The following is a 27,611-nucleotide window of genomic DNA, read 5'->3' as shown; positions in this document are numbered from 1 at the left end:
ATAATCTTACAGTTCAAGAATGGATTCCTCACTGTTTTTCCATTTTTGCCTTTTCACAAAACTACTGAGGCAAAACATATAACCTTTTTCTTCCTCAATTTCCCCATCTGTGTAATGATATTAATGTCAATTCATGTTGCAGTAATTTTCCATGCTAATATTTTGCTTTGAAGTATTCAAAGGTGAGATAGTATATCAAGCTGCAAAGCCTTGGCATTGCTGCATACCAGCTTATGGCCCAGATGGTCCCACATGCTGTGCAAGGCTGTTGCTCTTTTGCACACCATTATCATTAAGCGCCAAATTTGCAGTATGGCCCACTTCATTGAGAGTGAATAAGGCGTAGTCCCTTTTGTATGTATAACTCACATTTTCAAGCCAAAAAATAATAAAATTAAAAAAAAGATGTGGCTTTCACCAGACAATCAGTGTGTATGTAGGACTTAAATGTTGTTTCCTTGTTGTAGGATTAATGAAGTGCTGGCCTGAGCCCTGCACAACACTTAAGGACATGTTTAACTTTAAGAATCTGAGTAGACTGATGGATTTCCATGGGAATACTGATGTGCTTAAAGTATGTGTTGTTGGAATGAAGTCATATCCTTTCGGTATCGTGTGGGGTCAGGCTGCTTTTGTTTGTGAAAGTGAAGGGAACACTCTCAGATGTTACTCTTTCTACAGGGAATCTCCTGGCTGCTCAAGACTGGGATCCTCAAACAACTTGCCCTCCTGATTTCTCAGCCTAGACTATATATGTGGTCTGCAACATGCAGGATCAAGATGTGCACTGGTGTTCTAATATTAATTGTTTTCCTGCTCTGAGCCATAAAAAGACTAAACATGATGGTCTTCAGTAGCACTGATTTTTCTTTTTTTTTTTTTTCAATAACTTGTACCTAGCAACTTGTATATTGCAGACATCAACGTAATGAAATAATTCTCTGCCAAAAAAAAAAAAAAAAAAAACCCTCAGCCCCTGGGCTGCTCAAAAGGCAGTACTTCATGAAGAAAGAGCATAGGCTCTCTCCTTCTGGGGTTCTGTGTTGCTGTCTCAGGTGAAGTCTGTCTCAGATCACAGCACTGAACATGCTTGTCCACCTCCACATGCTGCTTCTGGGGCGTTCTTTGGCAACCTCCCAGATAAAGCTTTAGTCAGGCACAACACCTGCAGCTCCACAGACCTTTGCACTCAGAAGGAATCTGCTGTGTTCATCTCTCTGTAGACAGGATGCTCTGTTTAGCTATTTGCATTGTGACAGACTTCTGCTGGTGCCTCCTCTGCCATCTGTCTGAAAGTTTCATAGTAGTTCTTTAACAGAATTTAACAAATGCATTGACTGTGGAAGGACCATAGTATAGTTATTACTGTGTAAGTTTAAAAGGAATGCAGTGTGCAAAAGTGAGTCTCTTTGATACAGAAATGCTTAAGATTGCTGTTGTAACTTATGTTATCATATTTTTCTCTTTTGCAGTTTTACTTAAGAATGCAAAAAAGGAGGAAGAAAAGCCTTTCAGAGACTGTGCAGATGTATACCAATCTGGTTTTAACAAAAGCGGGGTCTACACTATTTATATTAACAATGTGTCAGATCCTAAAAAGGTAAGGAAAATACTTGTTTTATTTTCTTATTTTTTAATGTCATGTTGCCCTGGCCTTAAAAAGAACATTTGGTACCTTTACGGAAGTTCTCATTCTTTGTTGCACTGATATAAATAACCTGGGTTGTATTCCAGCTTGAAAAAATACAATAGAATGAAGCAAAGGATAAACTGTAGTATTCCATTCTTCTTTCTCCCTGACAGATAATCCTTCCTAAATTCTGACATACAGTCAACAGTTGACTCACTTCCTCCCACACAGAAAGTTTAGTTGAATCAGAATATGGCCACAAATAAGCCTGCAATAACATATAGATTATTATCTTCTATCATAAAATTATTATTTTCCTCTTTTATATTAACTTCTATTATAAAATGCTGTAATGAGTAAGCTGATAGGGAGATGATCTAGTAGCAGAGAAATAGCAGAATGAGTAGATTTAAACATAAAGATATAAATCCTACTTTTCTTGTAGGGAACAGATATTTGGCTGCAGAGAGCAGAAAAAGCTAAATATTAGCTCAGTTTAAAATGACGAAACATGTTTTCTTGTCCTTGTCTAAAAAGATCCTTGGGAATTTTTTTGGTGAAAACAAAACATTTGAAAAAAAAAAATGAAAAATGAAAAGGAGACTTTTTTTTTAGAATGCTTTTGGGGCTAAGGTGAATGAGCCAGATGAGGCTAGGAAGCTGGAAGAGTAGCCAAAACCTAATTTACACATGGAGAAAGGCCAGCTTGTCCTTCTGGCAGAGCACTACTTGGAGTAACCCCCAACAAGGCCATGAGCTCTTTACCTCCAAGAGAAAAATACAGTGGTGTCCTGCAAGTGGGCCAGACAGGAGGGAGGGAACCCTGCAAACAGAACAAGGCAGTAACGAATATTACCAATGTTACTCTCTCTATATATTTTTTTTATATATATTTTTATATTTTATAATTATACTAAGATATTTAAAATGTATTTCTAAAGTGAATTTGGTTTTATTATAGGCCTTTGGAAGCCTGTGAATGTCAAGTCATTATAGTTTACTAATGAATTAGGATTCATTAAACCATGAGTATAATTAGGGTGGGAGATTACTATGAGCAAAGGTCAATACAGCTCTGATTAATATGAATAGACAAATAATTAACATGACATGAAATATGGAGACACTCTTAAACATTACTGAACAGGTCAAGAAGAATAAAAGTAGTTCTGTAGAAGCTGTTCAACTCAAAACAGAGATGTTACATCATAGTTGGAATTGTATATACAGAGTAGCATTGGATTTTCTTAGCCTTATTAAAGTTCATAGACAATCCCCAGAAGGTGGACTGCACAGAAAAACAGCGGTTACCTGAAAGCACTGTAACACTAATGCTTCTGGTATATTTACCCTCCACTGGTAACACAAAGACAATGGCACTATGGAAGCTACTCCGTGTTTCTGCTCTATCACCATTTGCAGACACTGTTATCAATCAATACAGGCATTTATTGTTATCAATCAATACAGGCAAATACATGAATTATTTTTTTTCCTGGAGGCTCCCTGTTTTTAGCAAGAAAATGTGGGAATGTGTGTGAGTGTGTTGAGGGGTTTCTGCTAGCACTGTTTCTGTCTTGCCCTAGTGATAACACAGCAAGAGGTGATCTGGAGCATGTTCCTGTTAGTCAAGTGAGGAGTCTGATTGCTTTAACAGATGTTTTTTCAGACATTAAGGTTGTATTACCAGTCTGCAAGGTAGTGCTGCGCAGAGATAGCTGAACTAATTCCAGCTGAGATAGCTTAAAAATCACATCAATGCAGCACTGTGCTAGGACTAATTAGCCCAGAGGTAACAGGATACTGACACAGTTAGATTGCTCTGGGACCCAACCTAATATCCTGATAGGTATTCTGTGGAGACATACTCACATATTTAAAGCAGGTTTAGTTACCTGGAGTACCACAATGCAATGCACAGCTCTGACATGTCTTAAGAGGCCTAATATATCGTTGCCTTCTGTAATACTCACAACCACTGGCAACTATCTCATTTATAGTAATTTTATATTTCGGGTTAAAAAAACAGACCTTCATTTTATATTTCCTAAGGGATACTTACTAGCATCCTGACATTCAATAGAAAATATCCCTTCATCATCTATACAAATGTTACTGTCAGTTCTATTTTTTTGCTCTTTATTACCTTCCATAACATTTGTATCCCTCATTTTTATATGCATAAAAATGTAACTCGCAATTTTTCTTTCATATCTCTAGCTTCAACAGTTTATTAGCTTAAAGTGTCTTCAAACCCTGCATCAAAAATAAGTGATTCATTTATTTTTAAAAGGACCTTAATAACATTCCTTTTTTTTTTTTTTTTTTTTTTTTTTTTTTGAGAAGGGAAGAGAAAAAGGAAAAAAAAAAGATTGCTTTAAAGTATTAAGCTAACTGAATGGCTTACTTTGGAGTCTGTGTTTGTGTGTGTGAGTGCAATGCCTCATGGTGTTTGACAGATGATTGTCCTTGGGTCATAGTGACAGCACAGGCAAGAAGAGTCCTCTCAGTGTCCCATAAAGGATAAGGTCAGCTACTGGGGAAACAGTGGCTGTTGAGGAGGGGAGGGGCAGTGAGGGTGAAATTGTCACTGTTTAGGGAGATGAAGGAAGCCAAGGGGACAGCTCTGAATGCTGATCACATTTTCCCATGGTATTGGACTTTCTTGCTACTTGCTCCAAAGATCACCCTCCAAAGTTATCACAAGGATGACTTCTACTAACTTCTGTGTGTACTACATTGAAAATGTCATGTTAATAGCGCAGTGTTTATAGCTGTGTCCTTACAACTGTGCAAAAATTCTGCATTGGCATGAACTCAGCCTTCAACCCCTTCCGCCCTGCTTTCTGCCTGTGGACTGCCTACCAGCTTCACATTGATGACTTCTCTGGGTGTATCTGCCAGAATTTTAGCCCATTAACTACATGCAGACCACATACACTGTGGAGACTGTGGTTCTGGCATGCTTACCAACATCCTTGGTATCTGCATAGTAAAGACATTCCCTGAATCACAAATGGCTGATCTTGAGCTTGTTGCTACAAGCCGACAATGTAGACTAGTGTGCAAGCACTTAAAGTACAGTATAAGGTAATCCCTCTCCTTTTGTCTAGAATTGTTCTGATCTTTAAATGAGTATTGTAGTGTTTATAATAATTTAGTCCATAAAGTTTAAATATGTACTAATAATCCCATATATGCCTTTCAATAGGTTGGGCATTTTTACCCATGCATTTAAGGAAGGCAGCAGTGCACTGCTTTGGATACCTTTTTAATCTAAATTGGGTTGTTTCATCGATGATAAACTCAGAATCTACAGATGAATAAAAATTCAAAATCACTTTTCTTCCTCCTTTTCTTTTTTGGTAGAGGATTAAACATCAGAACATGTTAGAAGTTGTTTAATGGTTGAGTGCTCTGACCTTGTCTGGGACAGAAGCCAGTCCAGGACACTTGTTGGCTAGAACTATAAGCAGCAAACATCTATAAGGAGCTTGGCAATCCTTCTAATATGGCAGGTGTTTGTGTCTACCACCATGTAAAGTGCCAGACCACACAATGAAAGCTAGTGAATTACGTGCTGCTGTAAATCTTTCTTTCACTATGCAGTTTTCTCTTTTAATCTGCTATATTATTTAAAAAACACCAGAGTATTTTAATAGGTATTTTGTTATATTTTAGAATAATAATAATAATAAAAAAAAACTTACACATTTTTTTTCATCTTTAAAATAAGTAGCGTTAATAAAGATGAGGATTTAATGCTTTAAAAATTGGCAGAAGATTCATAGCAGCTTGAAATGACTTATAAGGAAAGTGAATCCATCATTTAGAATTCTCACTATAAATCAGTCTAAAAAAAATTTAAATCCTGTAGATAAATGTTTTGACTTACAGTGTCTTCCTTGAATGAGGAATAGTACCAAAATGTTTGTCAAGCAATCATTTGTGGGTTTTCTTGTGGTTTCCCTAAATCAAGTTCACATGCTTGCACTGTTCAATATTCTGTTTCCTTCCTGTACCTACACTGGGACTTCATTTGGCATGCCTAGAGCAAATTAAAACAAAAGCACTTGCACAGGATTACTATGACGATGCTTATGAGTAGGAAATATTTCAAATTGTTTTGCCTGAGGGTGGAAGATGGTTCTCTAGTCAACTGAAGGAAGAATTTTTATTTAACTGTATTGGACACTAACCTTCAATTTGGCAAAGCAACTTAAAGCTTTAAGTTACCGTCCAGTGTTGCCTTGTTGATGGGAATGCCAGAAGCTAAGCAGGTAGATGACACCTCTTCAACCTTCTTACATATTAACATCTTTCTTAAAAAGGTGAATATAACTATACAAGTGCACAGTCAAGTGACATTTAGGATAGCTGCAGTGCCATTATGTGATTGATGAACACTTGGGAATGAAAATTTGCTTCAGTGGGTAGCACTGAGAGACTTAGTTGGGTCTTACAATCAAGTGTCCTACAATAATGAGTACTATCACTTGCCACACAGCAAGAAAAGTGAATGGCTAAACAGTGTTCATAATTTTTCATAATTTATCTTGTATAATTTTAAAAAATGTAAAGTAAAATGTAAAATGTAAAAAATGTAAAAAATGTAATGAGTGGAAAAATAATAAATAATAATATCCATTTTAAATATTTAAGATTGTTAATGGATTTCAAATGACACAATATTCTAGCATCAAGCTTCAGCAAAATTGCTAAATTGTTAAATTACCCTTAATACACAGACTTTCAGTATCAAAGTTAGAATTTTATCAGTGCATTGATGGCAGTATATGATCTTAGAGGTTCAGTACAGGTGTTAATGTGATAAGACCTCTGTACTTGAGTCTGTTCCTATGTTCTCTGTCATTCGCAAAACAGGTTAGACTGAGATCAGTTATCTGTGTTTTCAGACACTACCTGACACACTGACACATTACAATGCAAATCAAACCAGAATAATCTCATCTTTGCTACATTTTGGACTCCTTGAATCAGTATTTCCTGTAAGAATTCCTAAAGCTTCTTTCTTAGAATGTGATAAAAGCTATAGGAAGCATTATTATCACTGAAAAAAACACCTCTTTGTTTAGGAGAAGGCAGTAGTTTCAGGGGAACTGCAGAGAAAGTACAGAAGGAACATGAAGGGAATGTGAAGAGGAAAGCTGAGGATGCTGAGGGAGATGATGGGGAAATATTCTTGTGTAATATGCTGAACGAACAGGAAACTTTACAGGGAGAATTACACTGAACATAAGAAGAGCTCAGATTGCTCTAATGAGGGGCGTGAGAATGAGGCATGAATCCATAGGAAAACAGACTTCCTTAATGCCATTATTCACATTTTTCCCCCGTCTAAAATGACAGAATTCCGAAGCAAGTATCTCTTCTTTTTTATTACTGCACAGGTCTTTTGCAATATGGAAATAGCTGGAGGAGGATGGACAGTTATACAGCACCGAGAAGACGGGAGTTTGGATTTCCAAAAAGGCTGGAAAGAATACAAAATGGTAAGGTGAAAAACATGGAATAGCTGTACAGTTCACAGGAGAGTTACATTTTGAATAGTACTGTCAAATAGTACTGTCTTATGCTGATAGGTCTGTCTATAATGGTCTGAAGTAATCTTTTATGAGCTACCTTTTTCAAGTCTGTTACTTTTTAAAGTCGTAATATTCTTTTTACTCAATTAGTTGGGTATTATTTCCCATGATGTAGGCTTTCTGTCAGACCAGTTACTAAAATTAAAATGAGGTCATGCTCAGGCATATGCAGTAAAGAATATTATTGTCTGCCCTTCTGAAGTTTTGACTTGCTGTGATATTAAGGTGTAATGAGGATGTGATGATGTTCCTAAAGCATGGATGTTTTGAACTAAGGGGAACTCCTTCAGAACTTGGAGCATCTTAGATAGGAATGAAGAGTTTTACTGGGGTCTATCCCAAGCCATACAACACCTCTGCCAATCAAGCCAATGTACTGGAAATGTTGATACTTCAGATAGGATTAAAAGAAAATAAATAACTTACCAAATTACAGATGACATGACTTTAGCTGGCTATTTTCCCATTGCAAACTCAAAAAAAAAAAAAATTTACTCCAGTCTAAATAACTTCTGAGCTTTTCATTTGCTCACTGATCACACTTCCTGATGGAGCTGCTCTTTTTCGTTGAGTCCCCGCGGACTGGCTTATATTACGGTGACATTCCCAATGAAATTTTCAGAACTATGTTATCAGCTTGGAATAGGAAAATCTTTTTTCCAACATTTTTCAAAAAGCACCATATGAAAACAGAATTTAAAATGTTTTAAAAAGAAAACAATCTCACATCAGTAATAATTTATATGGGAAAAAGTTCTGTTATGGAACTTATTATTTCAGAAAAAAAAAAAATATCAGATTATTTAACCAAAATGTCCTTTTGGATTCTATGGATCCTTTGTTTTCAATATTTGTATATCACTGGAAAATATAAGTTACAGGGATAGAATTAGCTATTTGGATTGTTGACATCAGATCTCTCCTACTATGGAAAACTAGATGATGTAATCTATTTCATAATATATGTGAAGTAAAAATAATGTTGAAATGACAAATATTTTTGAATTTATTTTCAAAATTGAACACAATTTTTTAGAATTCATAAAAAAATAAAAAATTGGATTCTGTTTGGAGTTTTAAGTTAGCAGAAAATTTGAAAACTATTCTACTCTATTTTGGTTTGGAGTCAAATAAGATTTAAAACATAATTTATTTGGGGAACCAGAAATTTTAAGATTATACTAGTTTTACTTATGAGGAAATTAGAATTTGTATATGCTAACTAACTTGCTCTCTACATATCTGTTGTTTTAACTTATAGACACTACATTAGTTATTTGAGATTTACTCTGGTATTTTCTCCTGAGGTTTTTCTTTGACCACGTAAAAATAACAGCTCTTCTTTTTAAAAATTTCCTTTGCAATGGTATGAACCTGTTAACAATTGGATTATGAAGTTTTTGTCTGGTTCATGCAGTCTGAATTAATTTTGCTTTTCCTTACAGATACCATAGTCTTTCTTATAAGAGATACTTTGTTTCTACCAAACAAAAAAGTATCTTTTACTGATAATTATCCTAGGAGTAATGAGAAAAGTTGGGATGTAGGTTTGTCTCTGCTTTTCTGAACCGTTTTACTAAAGTAACTAATTGAGGTCCCTAGCTGAGAATATTTTATATGAACAAAATGATGGAGGACAGTGGAAACTCTGCAGATTACTGAAATGTGATGGACTATGAGCTTCAAGAGCACCACTGGTGTAACAATTCCCTCATTGTTCAGAAAGTGTGTCCAGGGTCTATTAGATCACATCATAGCTCCTTCCTGACATATCCGCCTGCTGTTTCTTCCAATGGAAGCGAGGTAGTATGGTAGGAGATGCAATGTTTCTTAAAATAAGTTCAGACATTGCTTTCCAGATTTGCTAAGACATTCTTGTTGTGCTAGTAGTTCACTAGGGCCTCTAATCTAACAGAAATAAACAATATCATAACAATATAATAACAACAATAATAAGTCTCTGGGGATTCTTTTACTTTCAGTGCATTTGGTTCGTATTGGAAAAGAATCTTGAAAAGTGTGGGAATTGTTCAGTTACAAACAGGTACTGACTGACAGTTTTTGAGCTGGGACTTAGTCCACCAGACCGCAGTACTGCAAGTACCCTTACAAGTTACTGGCTTGTCCAGTTTTAGGAAGCCATTGCACATTTTCTCTGACTATAAACTGAGATCCTTACAGCAGGTAACTCAGAAAGGGTGTATCGTAGAATGAATCATAGAATGGCTTGAGTTGGAAGGGACCTTAAAGATCATCTAGTTCCAAACCCCCTGATATGGTCAGGGATGCCACCCACTAGATCAAGTTACCCAGGGCGTCATCCGACCTGGTCTTGAACACCTCCAGGGATGGGGCATACACAGCTTCTCTCGGCAACATGGGATAATCTCTACAGAGGTGAGTGACAGCACTGCTGGATTACAGGAATTACCCAGCACCAATTCACCCTGCAGACATTCTTTGAGACAATCATTGTCTTTTATTCAGTTTCATGCTGGTGCCTTCAGTGTACATAGAATTACTTGAATTTCTGTTCAATGTATATTCCAGACACCAACACAAGAAACACATTGATAGAGAGACAAAGTAGCTATAAATATTTCAAAATTAGGAAATACACAGCTCAATCGATACTTTAATCATCAGAAAGTCAGTGATATTGCAATAGTGGCATTAACTTTTTCTTCTTTTTCTTTTGGCTCCATTGCTACTGGAGTCCAGTCTTTGCTCTGGAAAATAAAATCAAACATTCTTTGGTATCTAAAAGAGTAGCTGATGAATAAAAATCCTTTTCTTCACTTTTATTCTGCTATACAAGACTGGTGATGCCGTCTTCTTTCTCAGTGGCCTAAGTGCTTACCAGTATCGTTCATTTTTGGCCTCGGTCATGTGCCATGCAGTATAATTTTTGCATTCACTCCTAAGAACTCATTTCTGACTACAAATTCTCTTGGACCATTTCACTTTTAAATATTCAATTATACAAATTTGAAGAAATTCAGAGCAAATCCTTTTGAGTTCCTCCTCCTGTCTTTTTCTTACCAGTATTTGCAGGGGATTTTCCATGTTACTATTTGTTTCTTATGAGAAACATTTAAAGTTGAGCATCAAGTAATGCCTTTAACAACAGCAGCTAATATCACCCTGGAGCAGGTTTCTACCATTTTTCATATTTCCTTGTTTGAAGTGGGAATTAGAGTTATGACTTCTGGAAAGAGAATGTCTTTTTAAAAAAAAAAAAAAAAAAGTGTTGCTTACCTGAGCCACTTTTAGAAAGGGGGTTTCTACAGGCTGAATTTCTAAGGCATTTTCTGGCATTTATTAGGCGGTCATTAGCAGTAATCACATCCAAACAAAGGATTAGGTCATGTACTAACTTGGCTATTGAGACTTCTTTCTCAAATTCCAGATTTTCAGTTCTTGGATAAATATACCTTTCCCAGTCATTGTCTCCATTTTTGCCAAATTGGGTGATGGATATTGGATTCCCTATTCTCTAGCCTTTCAGCATGCCTAGTTTAAAAATTTCCATGAATCTCACAGAAATTATTCCATGCTCAATATCTAAACATTCACTATCAGTTTCCTAGGGGGGGGTTCTAGGGAGCCGAGTCTATTGGGGGCTTCCTCAGACCTTTAAAATATTTTCTTTCTTTCTGTCATTGAGTAAAGACTCTCAGTAGGTATTTGAAATTGCATGCCTTGGCCAGCTCACAGCAATCCTTTTCCTTGACATTTTTTTTCCTCTTTTTTTTTTTTTTTTTTTCCCTGTATGTCAGTATTTAATTGTACTGCATGCCTTTATTACTACAGTATTGCCATTTCCTTTCTCTAATGAAACAAATCTATCACTTTCTTAATCATTCATAATGTCATGATCTAGATTGGGATCACAAGTGTATATTAGACCCACAGCTGCATTTATGGCAACTTTATGGCAACCACCCCCTATCTTCATGACCAGCAGCTGGTTCTTCTTTTGGTTCTTTGAGGCAAGAACTAACCACAGCAGTAAATTTCACACCCCCTTAACCTCATGTTCCTGATTAGTATCTGAGTCCAACACCAGTTCAGTGCTTAAAACAAATGTGCTGCCAATTTATCTTAGAAGTCATCACTAGCATCTGTGTGTGCCTGAAAAGTACATCTACAAAACCACTTCTATTTCTGTTGGGATTTCTTCTTTTTTTTCTTCTTAAAGATACTGGGTCAGATTGATCTTTAGCTCTATAGTGCCTATGTGGTATGATGCTAGAGCAGGATAATTGGCTTTTTCGTGGCCTAATGAGAGCTGGACCACAGAGGTGGTTATCAGAACTTTCTCAGGAAATATTTCTCAATGCAGCTCTAGTGGGCATTTGGATTATGTTATCTGGAGTAATCTGACTTTCCTCAGAGCCTCAGTGAACTATAACTGGTGTAGCAAGTCTTGTGAACCACGCCTTATGCTTACCTAAAAGACATCTGAACTCCTCTACACACTGTAAGTAAGTCTTTAATTTTCTTCTTGGCATGATGTTTTTACCCTTTTTGATATGGTTACTACACATCATTTCTGTGAGTAAGCTCTAGCTCAAACATAAGTCTCTCCCAGTTTCTTGGAGACATTCTGGCTTGTGGCAGTCAGATTGATGGTTAACTCACTTATTCACCAGTCCTTGCAAGTCTGACAGAGTGTAAGCTGTGTATTTAGGCTTCTGAGTCTGCCTGAACTATTCATAGCAAGAGCTACGGCTCTAACAAAGATTTTATTTCTGACTGCCATGTTCATTTTGAAAATTTCCAGACATTGCTTATATTTAATTTTTATTTTCAAAGTGTCTAACTCCTGTTTTAGAAGGTGGTCTCCTAACTAACTCCTTTTGTGGTCTCCAGCTGTTCCTATGTTCACTTTTGGTACAATTGTTTCTGCCCACCTTTCAAGCTATCTCTGAATTCTGACTTTTGTTTTGTTACATATTGCCTCAGTAGCAATATTAACTTGAACTTTTTTTCTATCTAAAAATAAGTCCTCACCACAATTAACATTGTGTTTAACTTGAGCCAAGAGGCAAAACCTCAAGCTGTTGTACTGTTCCCTTTTGGAACATTAATTGATGATGAATATTTCTCTGTTGCAATTTTGTCCATTTACAAAGAGTATGCAGATTCCTTTTTTCCCCAAATACAAGAAACAGTAAAAAAAAAAAAAAAAATACAGACAGGGCTCTGGCCCCTTCCAGTCACATTAGATTGTTATGTTCATCACTTTCTCTTTCATGTGAGACAGACTGCGTAAAAAGCAATGCACAAGGCACATTTTTAAGTTGTTTGTGTATGCTTTATGATTTTTGTTCCATTATTTTAGTGGAGAACAACTTCAGATGCAGATGTGTTTATTTTTAAAACGAAAAATACATAAACCATATGGCTTGGCTGAGTAGAATGTTCTTGATCAAAAAAAAAAAAGCACTTAAATTTGAATGTCCGTATTATGGAAAAAATATATTTTATAGTTCTCAGTTTTGTTAAATCTAGTTATTCTAAATTAATTATATATCCTCTTGTGGGTTATCAGTAATTAAGCTGTTATGCACTGATATGGCCACAAAATCTTTACACCACTTGTGTTCACAGTAGTCTAATATTACTGACACGTTGCCATATTCCCATGTTCTTTGAAAGAGAGCTCACATACTATCAAATAACAGCTCTGAAGATGGTTACACTGCTCTATCTGTGACTATTCCACATTAGATGAATTTGTCAAAACCACATTTTTTGAATCTTCATTGATGCTAATGTTTTCCCGTTAGGGTAAAGAAAAGCAATTACTGTGAGCTAAATAGTATGTTCCATTGCAAGCATATAATGCAGCCCAATGGCTTCACAGGATGTCAAGTACAGCAATGGCTATTGAGACTAACTTCACCTAACTGTATTCATATACTTTTCAGATAAGGATTTTCAGTTTTGACAGGAATTTAAAATTAGGAAACTTTTATCTTCGTGTTGAAAATGTAGATACATGTAATAGCTAGATATTCCTAGCTACCAACGTGCCTGTGGTTTTACAACAGTAAGTTGTTTCCTCCATTGATTTTGGCTTGAGCTATATTCAAGTCAATCTTTTTGTTTGTTTGTTTGTTTTGGTCACAAACATTAACTTAAGGAAGCATAAGCCAAACAACAAAACCATAACATATGTACATTAGATATGTCAGATCCTGTAAAGTCTGTTTTAAAAAAAAAAAGTCAGATATGTAAACCTGAAAAGTGTGATCATTGACTGCTCTCATATTAGAAGAAATTTTCATCTCCACAGTTATTACCCCAAAATCATCTGACTATGAAGAATTACACCAACAGCAAAGATATGCAGCTGCTCCTGATAACTAGCTAACAGGATGTTATAAGAAGATCTTACGTCTTTCTGCCAAGAAGGCCTGTGGTTCCCTCTTTTGCACGGAAGGTATCAAGAGGATGGTGGTCCTACTTGCATTTGATTCAGTTTCTCCTTCCTCAACTCCTTTACCATACCTGTGCTAGCACACTGAACAGGGCTATAGCCTGAGTGTGAACACAGACTTCTGACACAAAATCCACAATGTTAATTTTTTTGGTCTGACTTAATTCCCTAAATAATGCCCAAGTAGTTAGGTGTAATGGGCCATTCTCAAATGGCAGTTTGCACAAGTTTGCCTTGTTTTCAGAGGCAAGAAATTTTTGCTCTAAGTTATTCTATTCTGCTTTCCTCATCTCAGCAACAAGGTAGGGACTGTTCAGAGCACACTTCAGAACAGTTTCTCCTTCCTTCTGTGGCTGAGTGAAACAGGTCTGAAGAGAAGAATTGCTGGATCATAGAACATGAGGCATTTTGAAGATAATGTGGGATTAGGAAAAGAATATAGAAGGTTTCCTGAAAGCAGGAGAGCCTTCAGAGCACTACCTGTGCTCCATCTATCCGTCTATCTATATACCTATCTGTAGAGTTGGAGACACATCCTGTATTTTATTTTTTTCTGCAGAAACTGATTCACCTTTTTCCCTGGCAGTAGTGCAAAGAATTATATAAAATACATTGCAATGTCAGCATGGTCTTTCCTGAAAAATAGAGGAAAGGATGGATATGTGAGAAAGGCAAGAGCTAGGGAAAACATGTCCTTAGAAAAGACAGAAGGTGTGCTGCTTCTGTACTGGAAACAAACAAGATGGGGGGCAAGGGGGAGAGGGAGAGGAGTAGAATTATTATGTTAAATGGATAAGCTCATGAGAATTAGGAGTGCAAAGGGATAAAAAAGGCACACTTCAGATATGAATAACTGTGACATATAGGCACAAGTACTTTCCTTATGACAGTACACTTCGAAGTCATGAGTTACAAATTGTCTGCATCTGAAAAAGTCATTTACTTCAAGAGACTGGGATATATGGCATGGAAGTCATTTGTTTCTTTGAAATATTTACAAAGTAATTTGAATATAAGGAAATGATTTTTAGTGACTGGAATGTGCATTAAGATATTCTGTGAGTAATGCCTTTCATGGAGACCCACACCTCTTTGATAAAGAATTACATGTCACGCTACTTTATTAAAAAGTCACTTCTGACTCATGCTGTTACTCAGATGATTATTGCTTTCATCAGTGTTACAGAAAGAGAAAGCATGTTCTCTGCTTCTGCTGAGGTCTAAAGCATGTTCAGTGAAGACAGACATGATATCAAAATGATGAGAGACAGTATTCACTTCTATGAAAACGTGTTCATGAAAGTAATCGGGTTCTGACCAAGGCTTAAGCTACAGTGTGCATTTCTACTACATGATCTAAGGGAGCAAGGACAAAACCATATTTGTTTCAGAGAGTTTTGGATCACTAGATTGGGCAATGGAGCTGTTACCGCACAAGGACTCATCTTTACTTTTTTGAATATTTTTGGAAGTAAAATTAAACAGTGTTGTTTTAACAGTAGCACAGTTGTGTTTTAACTATGTTACACTGAGCAGTCTTTACTATGCAAATATTGCTGGATAACACCAGTTTCAAGAGTGGTGTTGGCACTTTTGCTTACTCTGCCTTCAGTGCTTTAATTTTACACCATCGGTGTATGTTGATAAGGCCCATGTACTCTTCAAGTCTGTTAATAGAACCATGTAGGGTATTCCTTACATGTAAGACTTTTAATAAATTGTATGTAATATTTCAGCTTAATTAAACAAATATTTCTCTTAATTCTTAAGCATAACCATGGTAACAGCCTTTCCTAGAATACCGTCATTAAGATTAATGTTTATTAAAGAAATTTTCTTACCAAAAATGGACATGCTATTGTACAACATCCGGGTGAGATTTTGAGAGGTTTTTGTTTGCATGTTTGCTTTTAATTAGTGATTTGAAGATTCAGTAGAGTTTTAGCAGAGATCGTTAGGTATCTGCTCTGCTGTCCTCCAAATGACAGTTGCGTGCTTTCATCATGGCACAGCTTTCTCTTCAGGGAGGTGCATCTACTGCCTTATCAGTTCCATTTGGGACTCACTGGAACAGCCCTTCACCTTGGGATTCATGTCATATTAGTGCTATAATTATTTAACTCTGGTGTCAGTCATTTTCTAGTGTCATTCAGTTATTAGTGCCCCAGTGATGTGCAATCTGGCTGGGCCGGATTAGATGTTTGATATGTATCAGTGGCAGAAAATTTAGTTGTCTGGGGCACATCACCAAGCCAGTGGTACCAGTTGTGTAGGTTTGCACTTCAAACCTGAGCTCTGATGCTGGGATTCTTCTTCATGGGGAAGGCTGGTACTGCTGATTCTGTGTGTGTTTGGGAAGGAGAAAGGAAAAAGTGAATTTAACTTCTATATGTTTACTGATACGTTTGGTTTAGAATGAAGTGCTGCAACCTGAACTGCTGCAGGACATGAACAAGATTGCGAGAGGCACTTTTCAAACTTGGAACGCTGGTGGAGACATTCGGTTCTGTATTTAAATTGAAAGTAACTTGTTTTATTTTAGTCTTCTCAGAAGGTACCTCTGGCTTCCAAACATATTTTTAAAACTTTCCACCAAATATTTATGGGTATTTCATAGAAATAATTATAAATATTTTACTAATTTTTTAAAGTTAACATTTTTTAACTCATTCTTTGAGGAAAATTAAAGTTATTTCTGTATTTAAATATATATATACAATGAATAATTTGACACAGTGGAAATGGAGAAGTAAACTGAATGGTTTAGAAATTATCTTCTTAAACAAAATCCATTCCACATTCTCAGCTGAGGCAAAAGGAGCTGAATATACTTTGTCTTCTGGAAGACACTGCTGCTTTAAAACACTGAATTATTATCTGCTTTATTCAATGAATTGTCTGACAGGAGATGAACCCATAGGATATATTGACTGAGTCTGGTTTCAATTTTGTTTTGTCTATAAGAAGTCAAAGCTTCCTATGAACATTATCAGACAAAATAAATAAAGTAAGAGATAATTGTTTAATGAACTTGGAGTAACATGATTCAAGCAGAATACCCCCACAGCTTTTGCCAAACCTAATAAAACTCTTTTGCACCCTACTTATTATTTTTGAATAAGTATCAACTCTGTAAATTCTTCAGGTCATTTTTAAACCAGTACTGAATTCAGCTTCTTTGTACTCATGACTCTTTAGTACTTTTGTCTCTGTTAATGATTGTGCAATTGGAAATGAGCTGATGTAGGACCTGGATGTCATCTAGAGTAAATATTATAAAATATGGTACTATTCTCTGTGATTCTGGGTGCTAAGTGCATTAATGTATATAATGGGAAAAAATACTTTTTTCTTTTTTACTTTTTTAACATAACAGTTGGGCATTATGTCTGAATGTATACAATTTAACAATTTACTATGTAGCTATAGGCATAAAGAACCAGAAAACTCCTTTGCTTCATCCTAGTACATGTATGGAATTAAAATTAACAGAAATACAGAATTTTACTGATTTCTTTGGTCTGAAAATAAGTTGTGTTATCATGTCTACAAGAACAATCTTTCTAAATGTAGTACGAAACATTACCAGATTATTCCTTTTTTAAAAACTGCTGACTTATTGTGATTTTTACATCTTTTTAACTAACTTCATCAACTAAGATCAAACTTGGCGAAAGTACAATCATAATGCAGTTTTTCAGCAGCAGCAAAAATATAAGTGTTTCCAGTTTGTGAACAATAAAATGAAACAAGAAAATAATTTATGCTAGGTCAGTGCAAATATTTGTGTATCCTGCCTGTGACTAGTGGTGGGCAGTTATGAAAGCACATTAGTGAATGCAAGAAGTTTCCCAACGTCCATAGAGCGCTAATGAGGAAAATGTATGAAAGCTTTGAAAACTTCTGGAAATTTCTGGCCTTTCCCTATTATGATAACCACTCTTGTGGGAACTTAAAGTGTCTGGTTTGCCAATCATCCCAAAACCTTATGCAGATTTTAATGGAAACGCAAAATGAGTTTTTTGGAATAAAATATAAAGTTTAAGGAGTAAATTCCTGTACTTGGAAACATATAATGGACGAAATATAGGAAGATAATAACAAAATAGTGTCACTTAGTCACTTAAAATGCAATTTTGGAACAGTACTTAAAAACTTCTGGGTTTTAAAGGGACTTAAAATGTAGTTAACTACAAACACATCCACAAAATACAGATGTTCCTTCTCCTAGTAGATTGATAGCTGAGGATAACTTGGATCACCTCAAGTACTTCCTTGAGTTTAAGTGCAAAGCTTTTAACACGAAGTATCTGTTATAGCCATATGAATAATAAATAAATAAGACAAGTATGTTGACAGAGTCGATATGTAATGGAAAACAAACATATTTAATGACAGGTGACAGGTTTGGGTCAGGAATAGGTGACTCCTAATTTTAACTTTTAAGATACAACACTATGCCCAAGGCTACTCTCAAAATGAAACTTCTAGTCCATAGAAATTAGCAAACATGGTTTTTGGCAAGGCTGAAGTGATCTTATCACTTGGCAACCCACAGAGTTGAGCAACAGTATGGGCATAACTGTTCTGTTAACTAAAATGCTTGGCTTTCATTATTTGATTTTCAGTACTGAAAGATTACTGAATTGCCTCATGAACAGCAAGACTAATGAGGTCTGCTTTTCTGTGGATTTTTTGTTCTGTGTACTACATAGAAGTCCCATTCACTTTATTAATAATCTCCCTGAATCTCTGTTACTTCCTAAGATTTTCTGTGGCAATAGCTTGAGTTCACCTTTTATGTCCCTCAAATTTCTCCCAGATGTCTAAGGATCCCTCAGAGGCAATATGTGGTAAGCATCTGCACTTGGCTGGCTGGTCTGTGCCTGCTGATAGAGGTAGTTGGAATGGGCAACTGCAGAGCTGCTGCTTCAGCCTTTCTCCCTGGGGCTACTTGTCTCAGGCAGCAGTTCTCCTGAAACTTTGCTAAACTTCATGTTTGTGAGATGTCTACCCCATCCTCAAAAGTGTTCATAAGGCATTGCGCAAAAGTAGCAGTCAGGTGGGCATCACAGTTGCATAAGCTTGTTTCCTTAAGTTTTCTGGCTGAAGAAAAAAAAATGTATTTGAAGATAAAATTCTGAGCTGTATTTGAAGGTTAAAGACACTGAAGAAAAATCAAAAGAGTCTGGCATGATCTTTCTTTACTACCATTTTCTATGCCACCCTTGGGGTTGGGAATGGAAACTAAAAGTTAATTCATGCTCTTCATTTTTTGTTTGTTTGTTTGAGAACAATATGCCATTTTCCTCTGCACACAAAAGCAGCTATCTTGTCAAAGTAGTAGTGTTCTTTTACCAGTGGCAGTCTAAGTAAGATATAAAAAAGAAAAGCTGTGTAGTTATGCAGTAAGCCCAAATATCTGGAAAATACAGTGACCATGCAAGTCTTTATTCACATCTGAAACAGGGGCAGTAAATTGCAGACAAGATGTAAACAGCTGAGTTTGGCATAATGAAATTTTACCGTTCTCAACTCTGCTTTGCATAAATGTACTAATCCTGTCTGATTTAGATCTAAGAAAGCTCTGAATACCTGTTTGTTTGCTTTTCCAGACATATTAGGTGTTTAATAAAATATACTACCCATTCTTAGGAACGTTCCTTCCTTCAGAGTTACTTTTTGTATTCCACTTACTTCCTTGGTTTCGCAGCAGCAAGGAGTTTAATTAAAAAGAAGTTGCTCATGACAAAGAAATAAAATACAGTTGTCGTGTGTGTTTTTTTTTTTAATGAAAATTGGTTCCAATAATGCTGTTCTTCAGTAAAGCGAAACTATTACTTGGATTCAGCAGTACGAACGAAACACGAATAATTTTTAGTCTAGTAATTTCTACTGAGTTTCAATAACATAGCTCTTTCTCATGTAACTTATGTAGTGACTTTCCCCATAAATTTTTTATATTTTTTTTTATATTCCTTCTGTTCTCTTTTGCTGCAATTTCATTTCCTCTGGTCAGGGGAGCAAACCACTTAGTGATAGATTCTCATCTTAGTGTAATAATGTGAGAAAAGGGAGAAGAAAGTGTAAATGTGAAGAAAAATTATTATTATTTCAGAATAATTATATACGGTGTCTGGAGTTTATGTAGAACACATATGGGAACACAATGTTAAAAAAGCCACATGTATTACATCCTGAATAGGCTGTAATCTAAATAAGATAAGACAAATATAGTTCAATAAAGCCACAGTTCAAAGGGAAGTCCCCTCTGCTTGCCAGCACTGGGAAAATAGGAGAAAGGACTTCCTGAGAATCTTCTTTTAAAGGGAGAGAGCTGATAGGAACAATATATTTTTTGTGAATAAGAAACCATACGGATATCAAAGAAATATATTTTAGCTGGTATATAAACACCTATGCTTCAATGATAAACCAACTTCTGACTTCTGGATTTTAGGGGGGAAAAGCATCTGCAGGGTAGTCACCGCAAAGCATGTTTTCCCTTCCTCTGTGACAAGTGGCAGTGACCATGGGCAAAAGATGTTGATCAGAGATCAACCACTGGCTGCTCTGGTGTGGCACTGCCAAAGTTTCTGGAACAGGACTGACCATGTGTGAGAGTCACAGGGCAGAGAGATAAGTCAAGGAGATGAAATGTTTTTGAACAACCTGATCTAATGGGAGGTGTTCCAGTGTGGTTGGCATGAGATAATCTATAAGGTCCCTTCCAACTCAAACCTTTCTATGATTCTATAAAAGGACCAAAGGAACAAGTATAAAAGGTTGAAAGCTATTCAGCTGCATTTTTATTTATGCTGGTGAGGAACAAGCCCTTGTATTTTAGGGAAGTATTTACAAAGTCAAATATGTATGTAAATACAATCAAAGCAGTAGGTTAGAGATACAGACGCATCATTATGGGAAAGCTTGCGGAGCAGGGCTCACACTGTGAGACTGATGTGGTCAAAGCAAGGTTTTGACAGGATTAGCTACAACCAAATTTACAGGGGCTTAAATAGGAAATTATCTATTTGAAAAGGAGGACATAATTAAATAATGTGCGGGAAAGGAAATGCCAAATAATAGTATCCTTCTATATTTCAGTTTGAGTCTTCTCTGAGACTCATCACAGTCCAAGGTTTTCAAATTCATTTTCTTTAGAAGTTTACAGCTAGGATACCTGTGCTTTGCTTGAGTAAAGTCTTAGCTATGATGCAGCTTCAAACAGGGGCAGCACACCTACTGGGGAGGCAGGATTTCATCCTCATATGCCCTGACTAGCTGAGGCTGGAGCCTGGACAGTGAAAGAGGAATGCAAATGAGAGAGGACTGTATTTTCAGTGTTTCCATCTCACATTAGGAGTGACTAAAACATCGTACATGATGTTGATTTCTTTCCAATGTTTCTTACAGACATATTTCCCTAACTTCTAGTCCAAAAGAAGTCTTTTCATACTGCCCTCCTTTAAAAAATAAATGCCCTCTGGAAATGTTCACATTTGTTCTTGAAAATTGCAATGAATCAATTAATGACAGATCACGTGATTTAATTTGTGATTTGAAACTGGGAGTAAATGTCAATTGTTATTACAGAGAGAAATGTACCATTGTGAATGATGAAGGAAAATACTTCAGATTGGATGCAGTCTAGTCTGCTCCAAAAGCAGAAATGTTTTACTGTTCTTTTCTGTTGTTTCTTTCATATATCTGACAGTCACAACTTAGCAACGGAGGGTGAATTGCATCAAAGACAAGAACGTAATCCAATCTTTCATTTCATTTGATTAGGAAAATTTCACAAGGGTCTTCTACAAACATTCTTGGGATATCAGTATAGGCAAACCAGCACGTTTCCAGTTCTCATTTTTCCTAGCTTGAGAAATATGAATAAGCATGAGCTAGTCATGTTGAAGTAGATCTTCATAGAAATAGATTACAATTTTAATATCTACTGTTTAAAGAGGACAAAAAAAAATGAAGCTAGCAGTTCCCAGGTGTGACTAAACTAATAGTTTATAAAGAACAGTAATTTTAATATATAGTAAATTAATTCGTTACATTAATGGAAACTTTAAATTTAATATGGTAAAACAATTAAAATTTATACAACTTTAAAACCTGGAAGATGCACAAAAATATCAGTCTAAGAGTGCAGTTTGAAAAATGGTCACACTTTCTCTTTATTTTTCCATGTTTGAAAAGTGGATAGCTTGCTTAATTGGAAATAAGACCATCTGAATATATGAAATGTGAGGAGAATTAAGTACCTTAAATTTTCTACTATTGCTTATTTTTCATGCTTAGAAAATAAAGTTACAGTATGCTTTCCTGTGCTTTGGATAGTCTATAGAAATATTCCTAACTCCTTAAGTTAAAGATCTTAAAATGAAATAACACATATATCAGATATCTTATGCCACCTCAGCAGGATGAGGAAAAATAAGCTTTATAGTAGATAAAATCTTAGGCAATATGACCCTTAATAGATTAAGAATGAGAGAAATACGTATTATAACGGGATCTTTCACAGGCAGTGTCCTGTCCAACAGGTCTTATATACAAAAAAGGGTTTTAAACCAAAACCCTCCTTCCTTCAGTTGTGACAGACAGTCATAGCAGAGGTACATTAATTTACATTAATTTATTTTTTAGAGATTAAAGCATGAGCTGTCCATCACAGCTAATTTGAATTCAGGGTATAATCTAGATTAGTCTCTTTTAAACCTTTTATAGTGTATAGCAGAATTCTGTTTTGGTTTAATTGTCTTAATGCTAATTAGTTATAGCATCATATGAAATGTATTATAGAAGTTGACTGTTCAATATTGCCATTTAAGGATGTTGCATCATACTATTAATATCTTGTGACCAGTAACTAGAATGTAAAGGTAAAATGCAATAATGATTTTATTATTGTATAAAGATTCTACCAATTACAATAATTACATCTATTTATTTTGCCAACTTTTATTCTAGGGTTTTGGTAGCCCATCAGGTGAACATTGGCTGGGGAATGAATTTATCTTTGCAATAACAAGTCAGAGGCAATATTCTCTAAGAATTGAATTAATGGACTGGGAAGGAAACCGGGCATATTCACAGTATGACAGATTTCACATAGGAAATGAAAAGCAGAATTACAGGTAAGTATCTCCTGAAATTCTTTTGACTCTGCTGAGTGATAAATCTTGTTCATTGTTTGCCTACTACATATGAGAAAGGATTGTAATATGATTTTCATCTAAAGTGAAAAAGATGCTAAAAAAAAAAAAAAGTAGAAATCTGATTTCTCAGGGTTGGAAGGTTAGACTAAACTGACACATCTGAGAACAAGGGGTGATCAATTAATTGCACCAACTAGAAGAACTGCTAAAAACAATGTATAACTTTTAAAACATTCTGAGAGCACCAGATGTCTAACTTACTAACTAGAAAAAAAATATGGGTTCTCTATTACAACTTGAAATATTTCTGCCTCAGAAATGTTGAGTGAAACAATGGAGACAGAAAAAAATACCAAAAAATGCTGTTAGAATATCTGATAATTCCAACCCAAAATTTAGTACAAAGGAAAAATAAAAAGAGAATGCTGGATTTTACTGAGAGGATACAAAACACAAAACCAAGTGTCAGGCACTGGGTAGCCTTGACTTATTAGTAACAGCATAACATTTATTATAGTTTGAAAACGTCATAAGAAGTTAAAATTTCTTCTAATAATACTTATTTTTCTTAGAAAATTTTTAAGGAAAAAGAAAAATAGGTTGAAAAAAAAGTAGGAAACGTAGTCTGATTATTAAAATAAAAAAGAAGAAAAAATAAATAAAACACTTGGTGAAAAAATTGATATGGATGACCTAAGTGGTTATTTTTTTCTATCACCGCTTCCTGTGAACAGACAATATGACCTTGGAGAAGAAAAATGAAACAAAAAAAATCCTAAATTATTTATTGTAGCACATTTAGTTATCATAAGACTTAAGAGAGGAAACCAATACATTTTAAAACTAAACATCCAAGTCACAGAGTGTGAAATTGGGTTGATACTCAGATTTTTAAATTCAAGTAACATGATTCTCAGAAATACTTATTGCATACTCCCTGCACAGTCTCCAGAAATGGAAGTGGGAGCAATTAGCTCTTTCTGCTGACAGGAATCTACCCAGGTGGGACACAGAATAGCATCTCTGTCCTATTGAGTTTGTCAGACAACGTTGCTGCATGGTGTATAAGAGCATAGACTATATTTAGAAGCAGCCTGTATGAATTTTGCTCCCATGTAATGCAAAGGCTATCCCATGGCACACAAAGGACTGTTCTGTAATTGGAACTGCATAATACAGGGCTCAGGGTTGTATGGTGCTCTGAGAGGAAAGTATGAGAAGTGGTATGAATTAGTTTGCTTCTGAGAGAGTACAAATGTAAATATTCAGATTAGTGTGTGTCAAGCAGAAGCACTACTGGAGACTAACCGGAATTCTGAGCCTCAAAGCTGTTCAAGTGAAACATATGAGACAACAGGTTCAGTTAGAGATGCATCTAAAGCTATTTAAACAAAATTGCATCTGATCTAATCATCTTTAATTTTGAATTCCATGGTGAGAAATGGGAACTTTAAGGATGTGAATTATCTGGCTCATTTTTGATGTTTTTGGGTTCTTTGGAATAAGGCATATCCTGTCAACTCCCTGCTCACCCCCTGACTTAAAGGACATGGGTGCTCAGAGCTGACTGTGTGTAGTGGTGTGCACTGTGAACCCTGAAGACACTCTCTTCAAACACCAAGAACCTCTGAAGAGCTTCTGCAGTAATGAAGGCACACAGGTTGCTGGAGGCAATGATTCAGGTTTCAGGAAGGATTCAGTGATTCTGCTGATTCAGGAAGGTGAATCATTCTGACGCACTCTTAGGCAAAGAGTAAAAACAAGTATAGGACATCTCTCAATACAAAGGCTCTAAAGAAGTGTAAACAGTATAAAAGTGGATTATGTGTGTCTTACACGTTTGAAGAAGATGCTCAAAAATAAGAGGAAAAAATGGGAGAAATACTTGTCAAGTAAGGAAAAAGTGTCAAAGGACAGAATTACACATAGCTTTAAAAATTATGGTGAAAATCAGAGAAGATGCCAGGACTGTGAATTAAAATGGTTGAAGTCATTAAAAAATAGCATAATTTTTGCTCACATTTATTCTGGACTGAAGAGGGCCTACATGGATGATTTAGGGATCAGAATGGTATAGAAAATTTAACTTATGTTTACACATGTTAAGGGAGGATTTCTTTTCATGACTCATTTGGGTTTATTCATGGCAATGTATTTCTTTTCTTTTAAAATTCTGTGCTGCACTTCTGGTAATACAGTAGACCAACTAGGAAATGCCTAAGGGATGTCTGCCTATCATAAGTTCATGTGAAGTGCCTAGAGTAGAAGAAAAGGCAAGAAGTTTTGGAGAGGAGCTGTGTTGTTTTCCCTCCAACAGCCTGGGAACTCTGCTGTGTACTGTGACCTGAGTCTGCCTCAGGTGCTAACAACAAACCAGGACCAGGACATGGGCTTAAGAAAGGATGTGCTATGTATATTTATATGCCTATGTATATTTAATTACTTGTCCTTTTCCTGGAACAGTTTTAGCCTGATCTAAACAGTACATATCCAGGCAATTACTGAACACAACTGGGGGACCCCAGGGACAGTGACTTTCCCAGTATACACTGTGAGCAAGTCCATGTTAGTTTTTTTGGTAAGCCAAACCATACAGACAAGGATATTGTGAGCCAGTTAATTTCAAGGCCAAAGAGCACGCCTTAGCCAATAGGTAACCTTTCTTCATATGTCCTTTGTCATTTGTGCCTCAAACAAAAGGCCCTTAAAGGACTTGGGCATAGAATTTGTTTTCTCCATCACGGCTGTTGAGACAGACTCTTGGAGATTTCTTAAACAGATTAGGTTTAACATGGTTGATGGACATCAGCATAGCCCTGGAAAATCATCCTGAATAACTGTAGGTCTCCAATATGTCTATAGGAACAGGGAGGTATTCAAGAAAGGAAAGTAAACCCTCCTTCATTAGAAGAAAGGGACATCTTTTGGCAGTATAAACCATATTTTCTGAACGTGGAAACAATTGTGAAAACTGATCCACAAAATTTCTTCTTCCTAAACCAGAAAAAACAAAAGGGATGTATTTCAAAAGTGCAGAAATTAAATCAGAACGTGTGTGGAAGCCTCAAAAAATATAAGATTAGGAAACAAGGCTGAATTCTGCTACCCATGTTCAAGTCACATATACACAAAAATCAGTAGGAATTTATCTTGAGAACAGTGACTGCAGTTCTGGTTCCTGTTCTACTTCGTAGTCCAATTAAAGGCCGGAATATACTTGGCTCAAGCTGTCTGCATGGCCTCCTTAGGTACTAATGAAGATCCTCTGTCCAGGGAACGGGAAATCAATTCCATTCACTTTATTCTGGAATAAACAGAGAGGGAAACATGAAGATGTCAAAAGGCTCTGTCCATCTCTGTTGGCCCTTGCAGTTTCAGATGAATTCATCAATATTTTTTACTCAAACATATCTGAATATTTAAAGAAAACAAGCAAGAAACAGGCTGACAGTTCTGGAAATAATGATTTGGAAGGCACATACAAATCTAACTTAATTTTATGCTTGACAAATGTACTAGGGCCTATATCCAGACAGATATATGTCCAACAGACATTTGCAAAACAAAGTTATATTGGGCTCTTCCAGAATTATTACAAAAATGTATCTATGACATAACAGCACTTTATTTTGTTTGCCAGCATCACTATCTTCGATAAAAGCAACTCCAGAAGGGAAGCCAAATAAAAGCCTGATTATTGAGCCCTCAACAGCTGGCCACTCTTCAGAGGATACTGTTTTCCCTTTATCAGAGGAGCTGCCATTATGAATTTAAATAATCCCTCTGAAGTTGTAAAGCACAGTTCACAACCTTCTGCATGCAGTGCCTTTCTTTCACAGTTGTCAGTTGTCAGGCGTTTGCCATGTTTGCCTTCAATACCTCAAACACAGAACAGCATACCTTTTCAAACTTCACTGACTGATAATTTGAAATTATTCTTCCAAACAAATTAGATGCTCTTTATTTTGGAAGCTATTAGGATTTTCTGCTGGTGACCCACATTAAATGTTGCTTCTTCAACACTGTTTGCAAAAGTAAATAATTGTAAACCAACTGTACTCTATATTAGTTTCAAATAATACAAGCTAACTGAGTAATAACCAGTAAGAGACAAATTTCCAAGTTGGTCTGGGCAGTAGATGAAGGAAATCTGAAACAGAGGAAGGTTATTGAAATGAAAGGAAAAGCTCGAAAGTTGAATGTCTTTCATGCATGCTATAGCAGTACCTTATACATTTGGAAGACATGAAAAAATATTATAAAAGTTCTAGGTCTAGCATCTGAATAGAGTAAGTTAGAAAATGATTGAAAAAAAAACAAAAAACAAACACAAACTGATAAAAGATGTCTAAGAAAATATGGATAATCATTTTCATGCTGTTTTTCCAAAAATCCAATCCCAACATTTTGCGAAGTTCGATTCACTCTGGATTACTCCAATTGGTGATTTCAGAGGGTTTCTGTTTTTTCTCCAGGCTGTTTGTATTCTCTTTACTACTTTTTATTAGCCTAAAGAATCTATGATTAAAAAAATAATGCTGAACACATGTATGTTAAAAATATACTTGTTTCTTTTTCAAAATGAGGACAGCTCCAAAGGGTTTCTGGGATTGCAGAATAAAATCTATTTATCCCAGATGATGACTGTAAAGAAGAAATTTGAGATAAGAATGTATACACTGAAACAGCAAATGCATGATGTTAAATAACTGAAACAGGAAACCAATGTTGCACCTCATGTGAAAGCTTCAATAGCCTGG

At 35.9% G+C, this 27,611-nt stretch overlaps 1 protein-coding gene across 3 annotated transcripts in view; it reads left to right on the top strand.

The window, feature by feature from the left end:
- The window catches only part of ANGPT1 (angiopoietin 1), a 187,088-nt gene that overhangs the window by 119,920 nt on the left and 39,557 nt on the right, over positions 1–27,611 (top strand). For all 3 annotated transcript variants that reach the window (XM_040546736.1, XM_040546738.1, XM_040546737.1), the window contains 3 exons: positions 1,473–1,600; positions 7,042–7,143; positions 22,664–22,830. In XM_040546736.1, coding sequence (XP_040402670.1) covers positions 1,473–1,600; positions 7,042–7,143; positions 22,664–22,830 — 397 coding nt within the window. The remainder of the gene's footprint in view (positions 1–1,472; positions 1,601–7,041; positions 7,144–22,663; positions 22,831–27,611) is intronic.

This window comes from Cygnus olor, chromosome 2 (genome assembly GCF_009769625.2).
Source record: "Cygnus olor isolate bCygOlo1 chromosome 2, bCygOlo1.pri.v2, whole genome shotgun sequence".
NCBI classification, from domain to species: Eukaryota; Metazoa; Chordata; class Aves; order Anseriformes; family Anatidae; genus Cygnus; species Cygnus olor.
The sequence above is the reverse complement of the archived record's forward strand: the minus strand, read 5'-3'. Positions and strand labels throughout refer to the sequence as shown.